Below are 15,590 nucleotides of genomic sequence, written 5' to 3' on the forward strand. Positions count from 1 at the left end.
CTTGGTCTTCATGGTGCCGCTTGGTCTTCATGGTGCCCCTTCCTTAGTGGTGTTGCAGACTCTGGGGCCTTTCAGAACAGGTGTATATATGCTGAGATCATGTGACACTTAGATTGCACACAGGTGGACATTATTTAACTAATTATGTGACTTCTGAAGGTAATTGGTTGCAGTTATTTTTTTTCATTTCACTTCACCAATTTGGACTATTTTGTGTATGTCCATTACATGAAATCCAAATAAAAATAAATTTAAATTACAGGTTGTAATGCAACAAAATAGGAAAAACGCCAAGGGGGATGAATACTTTTGCAAGGCACTGTACTTCTACAAATATAAATCTAAGAGTGTGCACTTAACTTGCAACAATTTTTGTGTACAATGTCATCTAATTGTACTACGTCATCCATTTTGTGTGATTGTTGGGAAGGACGCGTACGCAAGCTTGTCACGGTAAAGTCTACACTAGTCGTATTCTGCGCATGTGACAAATACAATTTGAATTTAATTTTGATATGTTACGAACCCAATTTGGGCAATATGTTACAAATTTGTTGTACTTAAGATCCCGGAGTGCATCTTTAAAGTGAAAAGGTTGATGTTGGGTTAAATGTCTTCTCTCCTCTGTGTGGTGATGTTGGGTTAAATGTCTTCTCTCCTCTGTGTGGTGATGTTGGGTTAAATGTCTTCTCTCCTCTGTGTGGTGATGTTGGGTTAAATGTCTTCTCTCCTCTGTGTGGTGATGTTGGGTTAAAATGTCTTCTCTCCTCTGTGTGGTGATGTTGGGTTAAATGTCTTACATTTACATTTTAGTCATTTAGCAGACACTCTTATCCAGAGCGACTTACAGTTAGTGAATACATTTTTTTTTTTTATACTGGCCCCCCGTGGGAATCGAACCCACAACCCTGGCGTTGCAAACGCCATGCTCTATCAACTGAGCTACATCCCTGCCGGCCATTCCCTCCCCTACCCTGGACCAATTGTGCGCCGCCCCATGGGTCTCCCGGTCGCAGCCGGCTGCGACAGAGCCTGGATTTGAACCAGGATCTCTAGTGGCACAGTTAGCACTGCGATGCAGTGCCTTAGACCACTGCGCCACTCAGGAGTACAAAAGGAAAGATACTTCTCTCCTCTGTGTGGTGATGTTGGGTTAAATGTCTTCTCTCCTCTGTGTGGTGATGTTGGGTTATCTCTCCTCTCTTCTGTGTTTCTCTACAGGAGGTTTTTCCAGACAGCTCACTTCTATGTGGAGGACAGTAGTTCTCCCAGGGTGGTGGCCAATGAGAACATCCCTGTCATCCCCATCCCAGGTAAGACACGCCTTCTTTCTTAACACACCTTACATTTTACATTTTACATTTTAGTCATTTAGCAGACGCTCTTATCCAGAGTGACTTACAGTTAGTGAGTGCATACATTTTCATACCTTAACACACCTGAAGGCCCAATTCAATCCAACTTGCTTTAGCAATATTTTTGTGTTTACAAACTATTGCCCACCCCTTCCTGGTAGGTTTTTATAGTAGCCACAACCATTATGTGACCATTTTCTTGTCAAAATGTTTTTGTCCACATATTTTTGAAAATATAGTGTATTTATTTAATATATATAATTTATATATATTTTTTCATCTTTGAAGCTGTGCCGCTCCATGTGGTTGAGTCTTGTTGAGACAAGTTACGCTCTCTGTTCTCTGGTCAGATGTAACACGTCGGATCCCTCTGGACAAGTATAGACCAGACTGAGCATTTCCTCTGAATGAATCAAGAACCATATCTTAGGAAGTCAAAGGAGAGAAAGAACAAATTCATCTAAATGGAGAACTAGCTCTGATATTCTCCCACTGATCTCCTCTCATTCTGCATGTGGTCTAATGGTTTATTTGGTCATTTAGAATCACTCTTTAAGTCAAACTGGCATCAACTTTATCTTTGTCAGTCATTATCTGCTCTTGTTGTTAAGGATAGGATACATTCTAGTGTGAGTTTAATACTTTTGGGCTTATCTACTTCTGTTTTATTCAGCCGCTTACCCACTCAGTGCATGTAAAGTTGCTTGTGACATGCTATATATGATGTGAGAGGGTTCTTCTCTGAGAGAACCCAGTGTAGAGGCAGCTAGTCAATAACACAATGAGAAGACTGCTGTGTGTGTAGTGCATAGCGTTCCTTTAAGAGAGCAGACACTCAGGGACTCAGAGGGACTATGGCACTACGGCCCCGTTCAAAGCAATGATGGTTAACGTAAAGAACCCAGCTGATGTCTGTATTGTCTCTCCATCCATTCGCTCTCTCTCCACCCTCCCTCGCTCTCTCTCCCCCCCCCCTCGCACTCTCTCCGCCCTCCCTCGCACTCTCTCCCCCCTCTCTCGCTCTCTCTCCCCCTCCCTTGCATTCTCTCTCCCCCCTCGCTCTCTCCCCCCCCCGCTCTCTCTCCCCTCTCCCTTGCTATCTCTCCCCATTCCTCCCTCGCTCTCCCTCCCCCCTCACTCTCTCCCCCCTCCCTTGCTCTCTCTCCCCCCTCCCTCCCTCCCTCGCTCTCCCCCCTCCCTCGCTCTCTCTCCCCCTCCCTCCCTCGCTCTCCCCCCTCCCTCGCTCTCTCTCCGCCCCTCCCTCCCTCGCTCTCTCTCCCCCCTCCTTCATGCTCTCTCCCTCTCGCTTTCTCTCCTCCCTCCCTCCCTCCCTCTCGCTCTCTCTCCCCCCCTCCCTCGCTCTCTCTCCCCCCTCCCTCGCTCTCTCCCCTCTCCCTCGCTCTCTCCCCCTTCCCTCGCTCTCTCTCCCCCTCCCTCACTCTCTCTCCCCCCTCTCACTCTCTCTCCCCCTCTCCCTCGCGCTCTCTCCCCCCTCCCTCGCTCTCTCTCCCCCCTCACTCGATCTCTCTCCCCCTCTCCCTCGTGCTCTCTCTCCCCCCTCCCTAGCGCACTCCCTCATGCTCTCTCTCCCCCCTCCCTCGCGCTCTCTCTCCCCCCCGCTCCCTTGCACTCTCTCTCCCCCCCGCTCCCTTGCAATCTCTCTCCCCCCTCCCTTGCGCACCTCCTCATGCTCTCTCTCCCCCCTCCCTCATGCTCTCTCTCCCCCCTCCCTCATGCTCTCTCTCACCCCCTCCCTCGCGCTCTCGCTCTCCCCCCCGCTCCCTTGCGCTCTCTCTCCCCCCCTCTCACTCTCTCCCCCCCCCCCCCTCCCTCGCGCTCTCGCTCCCCCCCGCTCCCTTGCGCTCTCTCTCCCCCCTCTGACTGGATCAGACACAGCTGGTGTAGTGTGTGTGTGCCTGCAGGTGCATATGGCTTTGTTCCACCTTGCATCATATCCCTTCTCTCCTGAATAAAGGGATGCAAAATGTGTGCACAGCTGCAAAGGACTAGTAAATCCAAATTTGCCCATAGTATTTTAATCAGCTCCATTGATTAGTTTATAAATGGAAGACGGTTGACAAATGGACACTTAAACAATCCCCCAATCACCTTTAACCATGGAACCATTGAAGTGAGTCAGGGAGTGCCTGTCTGCCAGTGGTCCCAGCTGGGAGTGTGTATTGGCTGTAATATCACACACCAGCACTAGCAGACAAACCCAGCAGCTGGTTCCTCTGTCCACACACACACACACACACACACACACACACACACACACACACACACACACACACACACACACACACACACCCTTTGTCCTGATGGCTCTCTCTGTGTGACAGTAGCTTCCCCATCACCTCTCCTCCCTAATTAATCATTTGGGACTGATGTGGCTCATCTGACACAGATGCCACCCCCCTCTAAACACCCATATTAGACAATTATGGCTCTTTGTCCGCCAGTGACTCGTCTAGCTATGGTGTGATTCCCATCGCGCTGTGTGACATGGCTAATAAGTGTTCTTCGCAACATAAACGACAACAAGTCTAGATGTGTCCACACAGTGATCCTTTTTATCTGTAAGAATATCGGTGGGGCATTTCAGTGTGTGATGAAGATGCGTTACATGTGTTATTCATATCTGTACTACTGGGGTAGTTATTAGTCTCAGTGGGACGCTGTGTGGGATGTGCTGATTTAGGATCAGTTTTGCCTTTTAGATAACAATGAATGAGATTTAATGGGCAGGGAGGACCTGATCCTAGAGCAACACTCCTACTCTGAGACATTTGGCCCCATATATGTTATTCTCTGAAAGTGTCTGTGGGAGAGGCAGTGAACACCTAGCAGATTGCTGGTTCATTTGTAATGCTGTGCCACGCTAGAATAGCGCAGTCTCACGTTGGAACTCTGAGGGATACAGGCTGAAGGGATATTAATATACCTGGCCTTTCATTTGTCAGTCTGAAATATGGAAGATGTTATAAACCTAGGGAGGTTTTAGACAGGATATTAATATTGTTATTTACAACGCCTTCAGAAAGTATTCACACCCCTTGACTTTTTCCACATTTTGTTGTTATAGCCTGAATTTAAAATGGATTTAGATTTTGTGTGTGACAGTGTGTTACACTCTCACTCTGCCAATGTGAACAAGGCTTAAGTGTGATATGTCCACGTGTGTCTTTCTAAGTGTGATATGTCTTCCTACAGATGACATGGACGCCATCTCTGTCAGGCAGTTCATCAAACACATCATGGAGCTCTACTCCAACAACTTGCACGGGTTCTCTGAGGAGTTTGAGGTAGGAAGAAACACAATACGTTTTTCTCTCTCAGCCTTTCTCCTGTTGTTGAGGGGGAGTGTGTGTCTGTGAGTCTATGGTATTCTCATTCTGGTTTATGTTGTCTGTTAATGTGTAGGTGTGTACATTACTGCCTATGTCTGTGTAAACACTATGAAATGTGTACAGGGCATGTGCAGTATATATACTGAACAAAAATATAAATGCAACATGCAACAATTTCAATAGTTTTACTGAGTTACAGTTCATATAAGGAAATCAGTCAATTGAAATAAATTCATTAGGCCCTAATCTATGGATTTCACATGACTGGGCCGGGGCTCAGCCATGGGTGGACCTGGGAACGCATAGGCCCACCCACTAGGGAGCAAGGCTCACCCACTGGGGAGCCAGGCCCAGCCAATCAGAGCGAGTTCTTCCCCACAAAAGGGCTTTATTACAGACAGAAATACTCCTCAGTTTCATCAGCAGTCCGGGTGGCTGTTCTCAGACGATCCCACAGGTGAAGAAGCCGGATATGGAGCTCCTGGGCTGGCGTGGTTACACGTGGTCTGCGATTGTGAGGCCTGATGGACGTACTGCCAAATTCTCTAAAACGACATTGGAGGCAGCTTATGATAGAGAAATTAACATTCAATTCTCTGGCAACAGCACCTTCATAGGGCGCTCCTCTGCAGCACGCGCACCTGGCATGGGCCCTGTCCTAGTGCACTGCAGGTATTTTTATTTTTTACATTTTTAGTCATTTAGCAGACGCTCTTATCCAGAGTGCATACATTATTTTTTGTATTTTTTTTTTCTTACTGGCCCCCCGTGGGAATCAAACCCACAACCCTGGCGTTGCAAACGCCATGCTCTACCAACTGAGCTACATCCCTGCCGGCCATTCCCTCCCCTACCCTGGACGACGCTGGGCCAATTGTGCGCCGCCCCATGGGTCTCCCGGTCGCGGCCGGCTACGACAGAGCCTGGATTCAAACCAGGATATCTAGTGGCACAGCTAGCACTGCGATGCAGTGCCTTAGACCACTGCGCCACTCGGGAGATACAATAGCTCTCTAGAAAAATATTGTTCTCTAAACATGGATTCCGCCCATGTTTACTGCAGAGAGGGCGAGGTTCTATCCTAGTGCACAAAATCATCTTCTTCATTATAAGAAGTTATCAGAAACACCACTAGTTTCATTGAAGTCTTGTCTAATCAGTAATACAGATCCTGCTATGGGTCTTCTGTGGTAGTTAGTAGGTAACGTGTTTTGGTTGTTTAGTGCTGGTGTCGGATGGACGGGGACGTAAAGCAACAGCTCTGGTGGTCATTCCTGCAGTCATCATGCCAATTGCACGCTCCCTCAAAACTTTAGACATCTCTGGCATTGTGTTGTGTGACAAAACTGCATATTCTAGAGTGGCCTTTTATTGTGCCCAGCACAAGGTGCACCTGTGTAATGATAATGCTGTTTAATCAGATTATTGATATGCCACACCTGTCAGGTGGATGGATTATCTTGGAAAAAGAGAAATGCTCACTAACAGGGAGGTAAACAAATGTGTGCACAAAATTTGAGAGAAATAAGCTTTTTGCGCATATGGAACATTTCTGGGATCTTTTATTTCACCTCATGAAACATGGGACCAACACTTTACATGTTGTGTTTATATTTTTGTTCAGTATATTTATGCTGAAAGAAGTGTGTGTTGTGGAGCAGATGGGTGAGTGTGAAGCAGGTTAATTAACAGAGGTCTAGTTGCTGGTTGGCTGGACAGGAACACTGTCTCTGTGACCAGGTTGAGGCACAAGGCTAATATCTCCCCAGAGGGAACACAATGCACACAGACACACAGAAACACACAGGTGGGTGCAGGTGAACATACATTATTCATACTATGTCAATCAAACAGAGAACAGACATACAGCCGCAACACTAGGCTAGCTGTCCCAGATGTGTGGGTACACACACAGAACACACACAACTATACAAACCCGTATGATAATGATCATGTTTCTAATGGAATTCAAACAAATCAATATTAACTGAACAGATAATTTGCTGTTTGAAAAATAAATAGTTTTCTCCCCCTCTTGACCTCTCTCTCCCTAGGAGGTCCAGCGCTGTACGGTGGACCTTAAGATCACTGCAGAACATTCTAATCACCCTGACAACAAGCACAAAAACAGATACATCAACATTGTGGCCTGTAAGTCCAACATGCTGCACACTCAAAACAACATTGACAGCCTGTTATATTCATGTGTGACGTTAAAAAGGCAATGCAGAATGAGACTAATATTCCTTTCATCTATCTCCCAGACGATCACAGTAGGGTGAAGTTACGACCCCTGGCTGGCAAGGATGCTAAACACAGTGACTACATGAACGCTAACTATGTAGATGTAGGTCAACCAACTGCTTTAGATGTATTTAGTACCTATTCTGTCTGTCTTTATATATGCTCTGGTAATCACCTTATGTGTACTTGCGCTCTGTGTGAGTGTACCGCTGTCACTGACCCCCTCGTCTCCTCCCAACAGGGTTACAACCATCCCAAGGCCTACATCGCTGCCCAGGGCCCTCTCAAGTCCACTTTCGAGGACTTCTGGAGGATGGTATGGGAGCAGAACACTGGTGTCATCGTCATGATCACAAACCTGGTAGAGAAAGGAAGGGTAGGTGGTCTCTCTCTGCCATTTAGTGTTGGACTGTAGGAGTTACTGTTGTGTTTCAGTATGGATGATATACAGCTGGCTTTATAAAGAGCATATCATATTGTTGTTTGACAGAGAAGATAAGATTAATAATGTTGCCTTTCACAGATGGAATTAGATTAATACTGTTATCTTTTTCAGAGAAAATGAGATGAATACTGTTGTCTTTCACAGAGGAAATGTGACCAATACTGGCCCACAGAGAGCAGTGAGGAGTATGGCAACATCGTGGTTACTCTGAAGAGTACTAAAGTTCACGCCTGCTACACACTGAGACAATTCCTCATACGGAACACCAAAGTCAAAAAGGTATGTCCCAATGCTTCTACAATACTTCTACAGTACTACTGAGATGTTTGTGCATAGTGCTCTTCCCTTGTGTTGGGGACACCTCCGCTTAGGGCTGGTTTCCCCAGACACAGATTAAGCCTAGTCCAGGCTAAAAACACTAAGAATCATGTTCAATAGAGATCCTCCATTGACATAGTTTTTTTGGACTAGGCCTAAGGAAATTGGCCCTTTAGCCAGCAGGTCTTCCCTTGTACGACAGCCTTCAATTTTTGCATCTGCCAAGTGGACATACTACTTCCAGTTCATTCTTAAATGTCATCCATGTTGTTTCAGGGTCAGAAGGGCAACCCGAAGGGGCGTCAGAACGAGCGGATGGTGATCCAGTATCACTACACCCAGTGGCCTGACATGGGCGTGCCGGAGTACACCCTACCTGTCCTCACTTTCATAGGGCGCTCCTCTGCAGCACGCGCACCTGGCATGGGCCCTGTCCTAGTGCACTGCAGGTACAATAGCTCTCTAGAAAAATAATGTTCTCTAAACATGGATTCCGCCCATGTTTACTGCAGAGAGGGCGAGGTCTATCCTAGTGCATCTTCCTCATTATAAGAAGTTATCAGAAACACCACTAGTTTCATTGAAGTCTTGTCTACAATCAGTAAGACAGCTCCTTCTATGGGTCTCCTGTGGTAGTTAGTAAATAATGTGTTTTGGTTGTGTAGTGCTGGTGTCGGGCGGACAGGAACGTACATCGTCATCGACAGCATGCTGCAGCAGATCAAAGACAAGAGCACAGTCGACGTCTGGGGCTTTCTCAAACACATCCGCACACAACGCAACTACCTGGTCCAGACAGAGGTAACGTGTGTGTGTGTGTGACAAATGACACCTCCGATATACCTACAAGTGCATACAGCTACAGTAACTGCCAAAGAGATTCACCAATGTAATCTCCTACGAAATGTTACGCTAGCTAGAGAGATCTTCTCCATAAGCTCAGTGTCCTCTCCAGTCTAATTCCTCCTCTGCCCTTCCCCTGGACTATAGGAGCAGTATGTGTTCATCCATGATGCCCTGATGGAGGCCATCCTGGGCAGTGAGACAGAGGTACCTGCCTGGCAGCTCCATGGTTACGTCAACAGCATCCTGACCCCCGGCCTGGGGGGCCGCACACGCCTCGACAAGCAGTTCAGGGTATGATGAACCCCAGCCTCCTTTGGTGTAGCATAGTGTAGTACATACTGTATGTCTTACGAACTATAAAGAATAGAGCCTTTTAGTTGAAGGGCTACAGTGTACTGAACACTGTAATACATGTCACATACACATTTAATAAACATCAGGTAAACATTAAACCCATTCACGTGAGATTTTTCTATCTCACACCACAGTCTTGCTTCCTCTGTCTCTCCAGCTGCTAACCCAGTGTAACGGTAGCTTCGTGGAGTGTTTCAGTGCCCAGAAAGACTGCAACAAGGAGAAGAACCGCAACTCCTCAGTAGTTCCATGTGAGGACAGTATTTCTATAGATACTATTCTAGGCTACATTATCAATTTCTCTGTCAATTCCCCACCATCTACTGCAGTGAGTGAGATAAGATGAGGTTTCATGCTTTGCCAGTTCGCCCCGAGACATTATAGAAAGAGTTTGAGTTTATTTACCCGGCCATCTTATTATGCCATAGGGAAAGTGCTGTAGTTGCAACAGTTATGTGCATTCTTATCTAGTACTGTATCATGGCACCCTAAGGCCAGGGATGTGATTGAATGTGTTTTGTCTCCCGCTCTAGCGGAACGAGCTCGCGTAGGACTGGCCCCGCTCCCTGGGATGAAAGGCACAGACTATATCAATGCCTCCTACATAATGGTATGATACTGCAATACCCCTCCCCCCAAACACACCACCCAACGCTCACCACACACACTCTGTCTAATGATATCTTCTGTTCCCTTGATGATTATAATTACCCTGCATTTCAAACTGTTATTGTGTGAAGCCTCTTACTGAATAATAGTCAATAATTTATTATAAGGAATAATTAATACTGAGACATTGAGGCAAAGGCCTGTACACAGTAATCCTCACGATCAGACCGTAACCTTTCAAACTCATTTAGATCAAACGTAAAACCTAACAGATACAATAAATTCCTTCTGATGTTTAGACACCGTAAAAGTAATTGGGCAATAATGTTATAGTAGATTTTGTGAGTTGTTGACTATGTATGAGTACTTACATATTGATCTTCAACCTTGGGCCACACAGGGTTACTACAGGAGTAATGAGTTCATCATTACCCAGCATCCTTTGCCCCACACCACCACAGACTTCTGGAGAATGATCTGGGACCACAATGCCCAAATCATCGTCATGCTTGCAGACAACCATGGTTTGGTGAGTAGAGTAGCTGGCCAGAAGGTTATAACATGAGTCTCTTATCCTTTTTATCCTACTATAATCAAGTAGAGCTCTACTGTTCTCGCCTGGTTACACACATATCATTACACACATCTAACCTTTATGTCTGTCGTATGTGTATCTAGGCTGAGGATGAGTTTGTGTACTGGCCAAGCAGAGAGGAGGCGATGAACTGCCTAGCTTTCACCGTCACCCTGATCAGCAAGGACAGACTGTGTCTCTCAAATGAAGAACAGATCATCATCCACGACTTCATCCTGGAGGCCACGCAGGTACGATAACCCTTCACTTTTGACCTTTCACCCTTCACAAGTAAACTCACCTCTCACCTGTGTGAGTGTATAAAACCCTATCAGACCCTGTCATACCTGTAAACAGATGGCAGGGCCATGTGTGTCCCAGAGTGATCCTTCAAGCTGGATAGGACCAGTGGGACTGGAGCCTGGTTGAGCCCATCCATTTTCAGATTTGCTCTAGCTATCCAAACTAATGGGAATAATAAACTTCTCCTAAATGTATTAAAACAGTACAGTACTAGAGTCCAGTACCGTAGTATTTGAATACATTTAGAGGTTTATTATTCCCATTAATACAAACTAAGTGTCATCAGATGGGCTTTAGCTAAACTACAGTGCTGGCCTGTAGTAGCGGTACTGTATTGTCAATGTCCTAGTTGTCTGTCTGTAATATCTCTGCCTCTAACAGGATGACTATGTCCTGGAGGTGAGACATTTCCAGTGCCCTAAATGGCCCAACCCTGACGCCCCTCTCAGCAGCACCTTCGAGCTCATCAACGTCATCAAAGAGGAGGCTATGACCCGAGACGGACCCACCATTATACACGATGAGTAAGTGTGTGTGTGTGCATGCATGCGTTGGTATATCAGGAGTATCTATGTGTGTTAACGTGTCCCTCCATGTCTCTGGTAGGTTTGGGGCAGTGTCTGCAGGGACTCTGTGTGCCCTCGCCACCTTGTCTCAGCAGCTGGAGAGTGAAGGGGCTGTGGATGTCTATCAGGTGGCTAAGATGATCAACCTCATGAGGCCGGGAGTCTTCACAGACATAGTGAGTTCACCCATGACCCAGTCAGGAGGATTGGTGCTGTCAGGCTTCATTAATCGCCAATAAGCAATAACTTCTTTAACTTCAGCAAAATCTCCAGTCAGTCATAGGAACAAATATCACTTGGTGGTTGTCAATGCTCATTCTGACATGTCAACAATCTTAGAATAGACCTAGAAGTAACATTTGAAGTCGTAACATTTGTCAGTAATTTACAGTAGTGTTAACCCGTCTCTCTGTCTTCCTCTCTCCCTGTGTGTCTGTCTCTCCAGGAGCAGTACCAGTACCTGTACAAGGCCATGCTGAGCCTGGTGAGCAGCAGAGACAGTGGGATGAGCCCCATCTACATGGACACTAACGGAGTGGTGGTCATCATGGACCAATCAGGTCCTGCTGAGAGCATGGAGTCGCTGGTCTGACTGACTGGTCGCTGGTCTGACTGACTGGTCTCTGATATGACTGGTCTGACTGGTCACTGGTCTGACTGGTCTCTGATATGACTGGTCTCTGATATGACTGGTCTGACTGGTTACTGGTCTGACTGGTCTCTGATATGACTGGTCTGACTGGTTACTGGTCTGACTGGTTACTGGTCTGACTGGTCTCTGATATGACTGGTCTGACTGGTTACTGGTCTGACTGGTTACTGGACTGACTGGTTACTGGTCTGACTGGTCTCTGATCTGATATGACTGGTCTGACTGGTTATTAGTCTGACTGGTCTCTGATATGACTGGTCTGACTGGTTACTGGTCTGACTGGTTACTGGTCTGACTGGTTACTGGTCTGACTGGTCTCTGATATGACTGGTCTGACTGGTTACTGGTCTGACTGGTTACTGGTCTGACTGGTCTCTGATATGACTGGTCTGACTGGTTACTGGTCTGACTGGTTACTGGACTGACTGGTTACTGGTCTGACTGGTCTCTGATCTGATATGACTGGTCTGACTGGTTACTGGTCTGACTGGTCTCTGATATGACTTGTCTGACTGGTTACTGGTCTGACTGGTTACTGGTCTGACTGGTTACTGGTCTGACTGGTCTCTGATATGACTGGTTACTGGTCTGACTGGTTACTGGTCTGACTGGTCTGACTGGTTACTGGTCTGACTGGTCTCTGATATGACTGGTCTGACTGGTTACTGGTCTGACTGGTCTGACTGGTTACTGGTCTGACTGGTTACTGGTCTGACTGGTCTGACTGGTTACTGGTCTGACTGGTTACTGGTCTGACTGGTCTCTGATATGACTGGTCTGACTGGTTACTGGTCTGACTGGTCTCTGATATGACAGGTCTGACTGGTTACTGGTCTGACTGGTCTGACTGGTTACTGGTCTGACTGGTTACTGGTCTGACTGGTCTGAATGGTTAATGGTCTGACTGACCACACCACCACACGAAGGAACTTAATTTGTACAACTCTGAGGAACAAAGAGAACTTTGGCGGACTTTCCTTGAGGCCTTTTTAGCCAGAACTATTGGTTAAATGAATAACCTGATTACCTTTTTTACACTGATATAAACTTTTTTGATATTTATTTTTTTCTTCATAATTGTTTGTCTTAATTGTTATCCTGCTGAGAGTTGTTAACTGTTAAATTGTTACACGTGAGGAAAAAGAAAGCGCCTCTGTCCAGTTTACACTACACTGTCGGTGTTACTGCCTAAAACCCTGTTAGATAATATAGTACCATTAACTAGACCCTGGCTCCACTCTACTCTACACTCATTGGATCTCTTTGGATTGTGGCAAAGAACATACTTTATGAGGACCAAGGACAACCCTGAAGGTCAACATGATCCAGTCCAATAGATTTCTCAATATAGACCATCCCAGTTCATTACAGTGTATGAGAGTACAGCTCACTTAACAAGCATTGCATCACTATCATCTGGACTTTATTTGCATAGTCCATCTGTAGATGCTCTACAGACTTATCAGTAAGATTTCAACTATCTACTAACCTTAGCCCTAACCCTTATCCTAATCCTAAACGTAACCCTTACCCTAACCCTTATTCTATACCTAACTGTAACCTTAGCAAGCAGTTGCTTATCAACATATTGTTGATAGTATGACCATCTGTAGAGCATCTACAGATGGACTATCAGGACTATCCAAATAAAGTGTACCCAACACTTCTTATTCAGTAAAACCCACCTTTTCCAAGGAGCATTTATAATCTGTAGATTATACATATTATTCCTATATTACCCAAATATCTCCATTCTATTTGTAAATTGTGCCCATTACTTAGATTTTTAAAAAGTGGTATTACAACAACTACTGTGAACATTTATTGCTTTATATTAAGATTTATATTGTTTTGTAATATATATATGACTATATACTGTATCATATTAAGCAGCTGGTTTTGTATACTCTGTAATTTCCCCTCTCTCCTTGTGTGGATCGGTGCTTGGACACACTGAGACCCATATTGTCCATTTTGTTTTAATAAATTACACTAGTTAGTTTCTAAACTGTGACTCATCTGGCATCAACTGTTCCATTACAACATAGTTTATTTCATATAAAACAAAGCGTTCATCTTAACAAATGAATGGAGTTCTTGGTCTTAACATAATCTGGAGGGTGATGTGTTTTACTTTCATTATAACCAAAGACATGGTTGAAAATTGCAACAAAGTTGTTTGCCCAAAATGTAAGCAAGTGTCACATCAAGCTTTTATCCTAAAACAACTGTCCAAAGTGTTAGTCCATACTGCACCATGTGAAATTGTTTTAACTGGGCTAAAAGGTTGTTTTTATCTAACCCCTACACCAAGCCACAATATCTACTTTACCCATCTATACGGTATCCTGTAGCTGTACCCTGTACTGATACGTACATGCTGTATTTTCCTATTTGTTCCTATTATTTGCCCTTCTCTCTCAACGAGGAGCTTGTTAAATGAAGTCACAACTCTCCAACATTTGGAGAAAGTCCTGATTTACAATGGCTGCATTTACACAGGCAGCCCAAGTCTTTTGACCAATCACAGATATTTTTACATCAGATCTTGTTCAGAGCTGATCTGATTGGTCGAAAGACCAATTAGTGAAAAAAAGATCAGAATTGGGCTGCCTGTGTGAACACAGCCTACATGCTCATTTGTCACAAAACAGCCTGTAACTTTTTAATTTATCTTTATATTATTATTGCTGTTGTTGTTATTATTATTATTATTATTATTATTATTATTATTATTATAAACTTAACGCTTTATACATATTTCATTTATAACATTAGTGTAATTTGCTATTTCAGTCATGTACATATTTACTTCAAGGATCAATCTTCTTGGAAGTTATAATCTATGCTGTGTGATCTTCATAGACCTTTATATTTTCATATGATGCTTTTTTCTTTAACATTATCCTCCTCTCACTCATTGTATTTGTGGTGAGTATTTAGGAATTAAGGGCTCTATTCAATCCGTGTCGCAGAAGTTCAGCTTCACAGCTTGATTGAAATTTAAAGGCAATGTTCCTGCGTTAGCAGAGACTGCATTCACGTAAACGCTGCATGTCGGAAATTACCTATCACGCAATCTGTAACGCTTCAGTGAATAGAGCCCCATGTCTCCATACAAACAAGTAGACCGACATCACATTCCAACACAAGTCCATGACTGTGTCTAAAATGGTACCCTATTTTCTATATAGTGCCATACTTTTGATGAAAAGTGGTGCACTAGATAGGGAATAGGGTAGCATTTTGGGCATTCACCATGATTATTTTTTGTTCTGTCGGGGTAAAGAATGTTATTCCTCCCAATTTGAATATAATACTTTTGTTATACAGTGCCTTGCTAAAGTATTCATCCCCCTTGGCGTTTTTCCAATTTTGTTGCATCACAACCTGTAATTTAAATTGATTTTTATGTGGATTTCATGTAATGGACATACACAAAATAGTCTAAATTGGTGAAGTGAAATGAAAAAAATGTTTCAAAAAATTCTAAAAAATTAATAACGGAAAAGTTGTGTGTGCATATGTATTCACCCCCTTTGCTATGAAGCCCCTAAATAACATCTGGTGCAACCAATTACCTTCAGAAGTCACATAATTAGTTAAATAAAGTCCACCTGTGTGCAATCTAAGTGTTACATGATCTGTCACATGATCTCAGTATATATACACCTGTTCTGAAAGGCCCCAGAGTCTGCAACACCACTAAGCAAGGGGCACCATGAAGACCAAGTGGCACCATGAAGACCAAGGAGCTCTCCAAACAGGTCAGGGTTGGGTTATAAAAAAATATCAGAAACTTGAACATCCCACGGAGCACCATTTAAATCCATTATAAAAAAATTTAAAGAATATGGCACCACAACAAACTTGCCAAGAGAGGGCCGCCCACCAAAACTCACGGACCAGGCAAGGAGGGCATTAATCAGAGAGGCAACAAAGAGATCAAAGATAACTCTGAAGGAGCTGCAAAG

The 15,590-nt window shown here is 44.5% G+C and overlaps 1 protein-coding gene across 1 annotated transcript in view; it reads left to right on the plus strand.

Moving 5' to 3' along the window:
* LOC311134172 (receptor-type tyrosine-protein phosphatase gamma-like) overlaps positions 1 to 11,564 on the plus strand; it is a 229,138-nt gene extending 217,574 nt beyond the window's left edge. Inside the window, exons 14-29 of the mRNA XM_084167783.1 lie at positions 1,222 to 1,313; positions 4,569 to 4,660; positions 6,760 to 6,856; positions 6,970 to 7,052; positions 7,191 to 7,325; positions 7,539 to 7,673; positions 7,989 to 8,161; positions 8,378 to 8,513; positions 8,703 to 8,849; positions 9,070 to 9,163; positions 9,446 to 9,522; positions 9,922 to 10,050; positions 10,200 to 10,346; positions 10,780 to 10,922; positions 11,005 to 11,140; positions 11,410 to 11,564. Of these exons, the coding sequence (XP_084023909.1) occupies positions 1,222 to 1,313; positions 4,569 to 4,660; positions 6,760 to 6,856; positions 6,970 to 7,052; positions 7,191 to 7,325; positions 7,539 to 7,673; positions 7,989 to 8,161; positions 8,378 to 8,513; positions 8,703 to 8,849; positions 9,070 to 9,163; positions 9,446 to 9,522; positions 9,922 to 10,050; positions 10,200 to 10,346; positions 10,780 to 10,922; positions 11,005 to 11,140; positions 11,410 to 11,556 (1,963 nt within the window). The 3' untranslated portion in view covers positions 11,557 to 11,564. The remainder of the gene's footprint in view (positions 1 to 1,221; positions 1,314 to 4,568; positions 4,661 to 6,759; positions 6,857 to 6,969; positions 7,053 to 7,190; positions 7,326 to 7,538; positions 7,674 to 7,988; positions 8,162 to 8,377; positions 8,514 to 8,702; positions 8,850 to 9,069; positions 9,164 to 9,445; positions 9,523 to 9,921; positions 10,051 to 10,199; positions 10,347 to 10,779; positions 10,923 to 11,004; positions 11,141 to 11,409) is intronic.
* Positions 11,565 to 15,590: the final 4,026 nt, after the last annotated feature.

This window comes from Coregonus lavaretus (genome assembly GCF_964263955.1).
Source record: "Coregonus lavaretus genome assembly, chromosome: 8".
NCBI lineage: Eukaryota > Metazoa > Chordata > Actinopteri > Salmoniformes > Salmonidae > Coregonus > Coregonus lavaretus.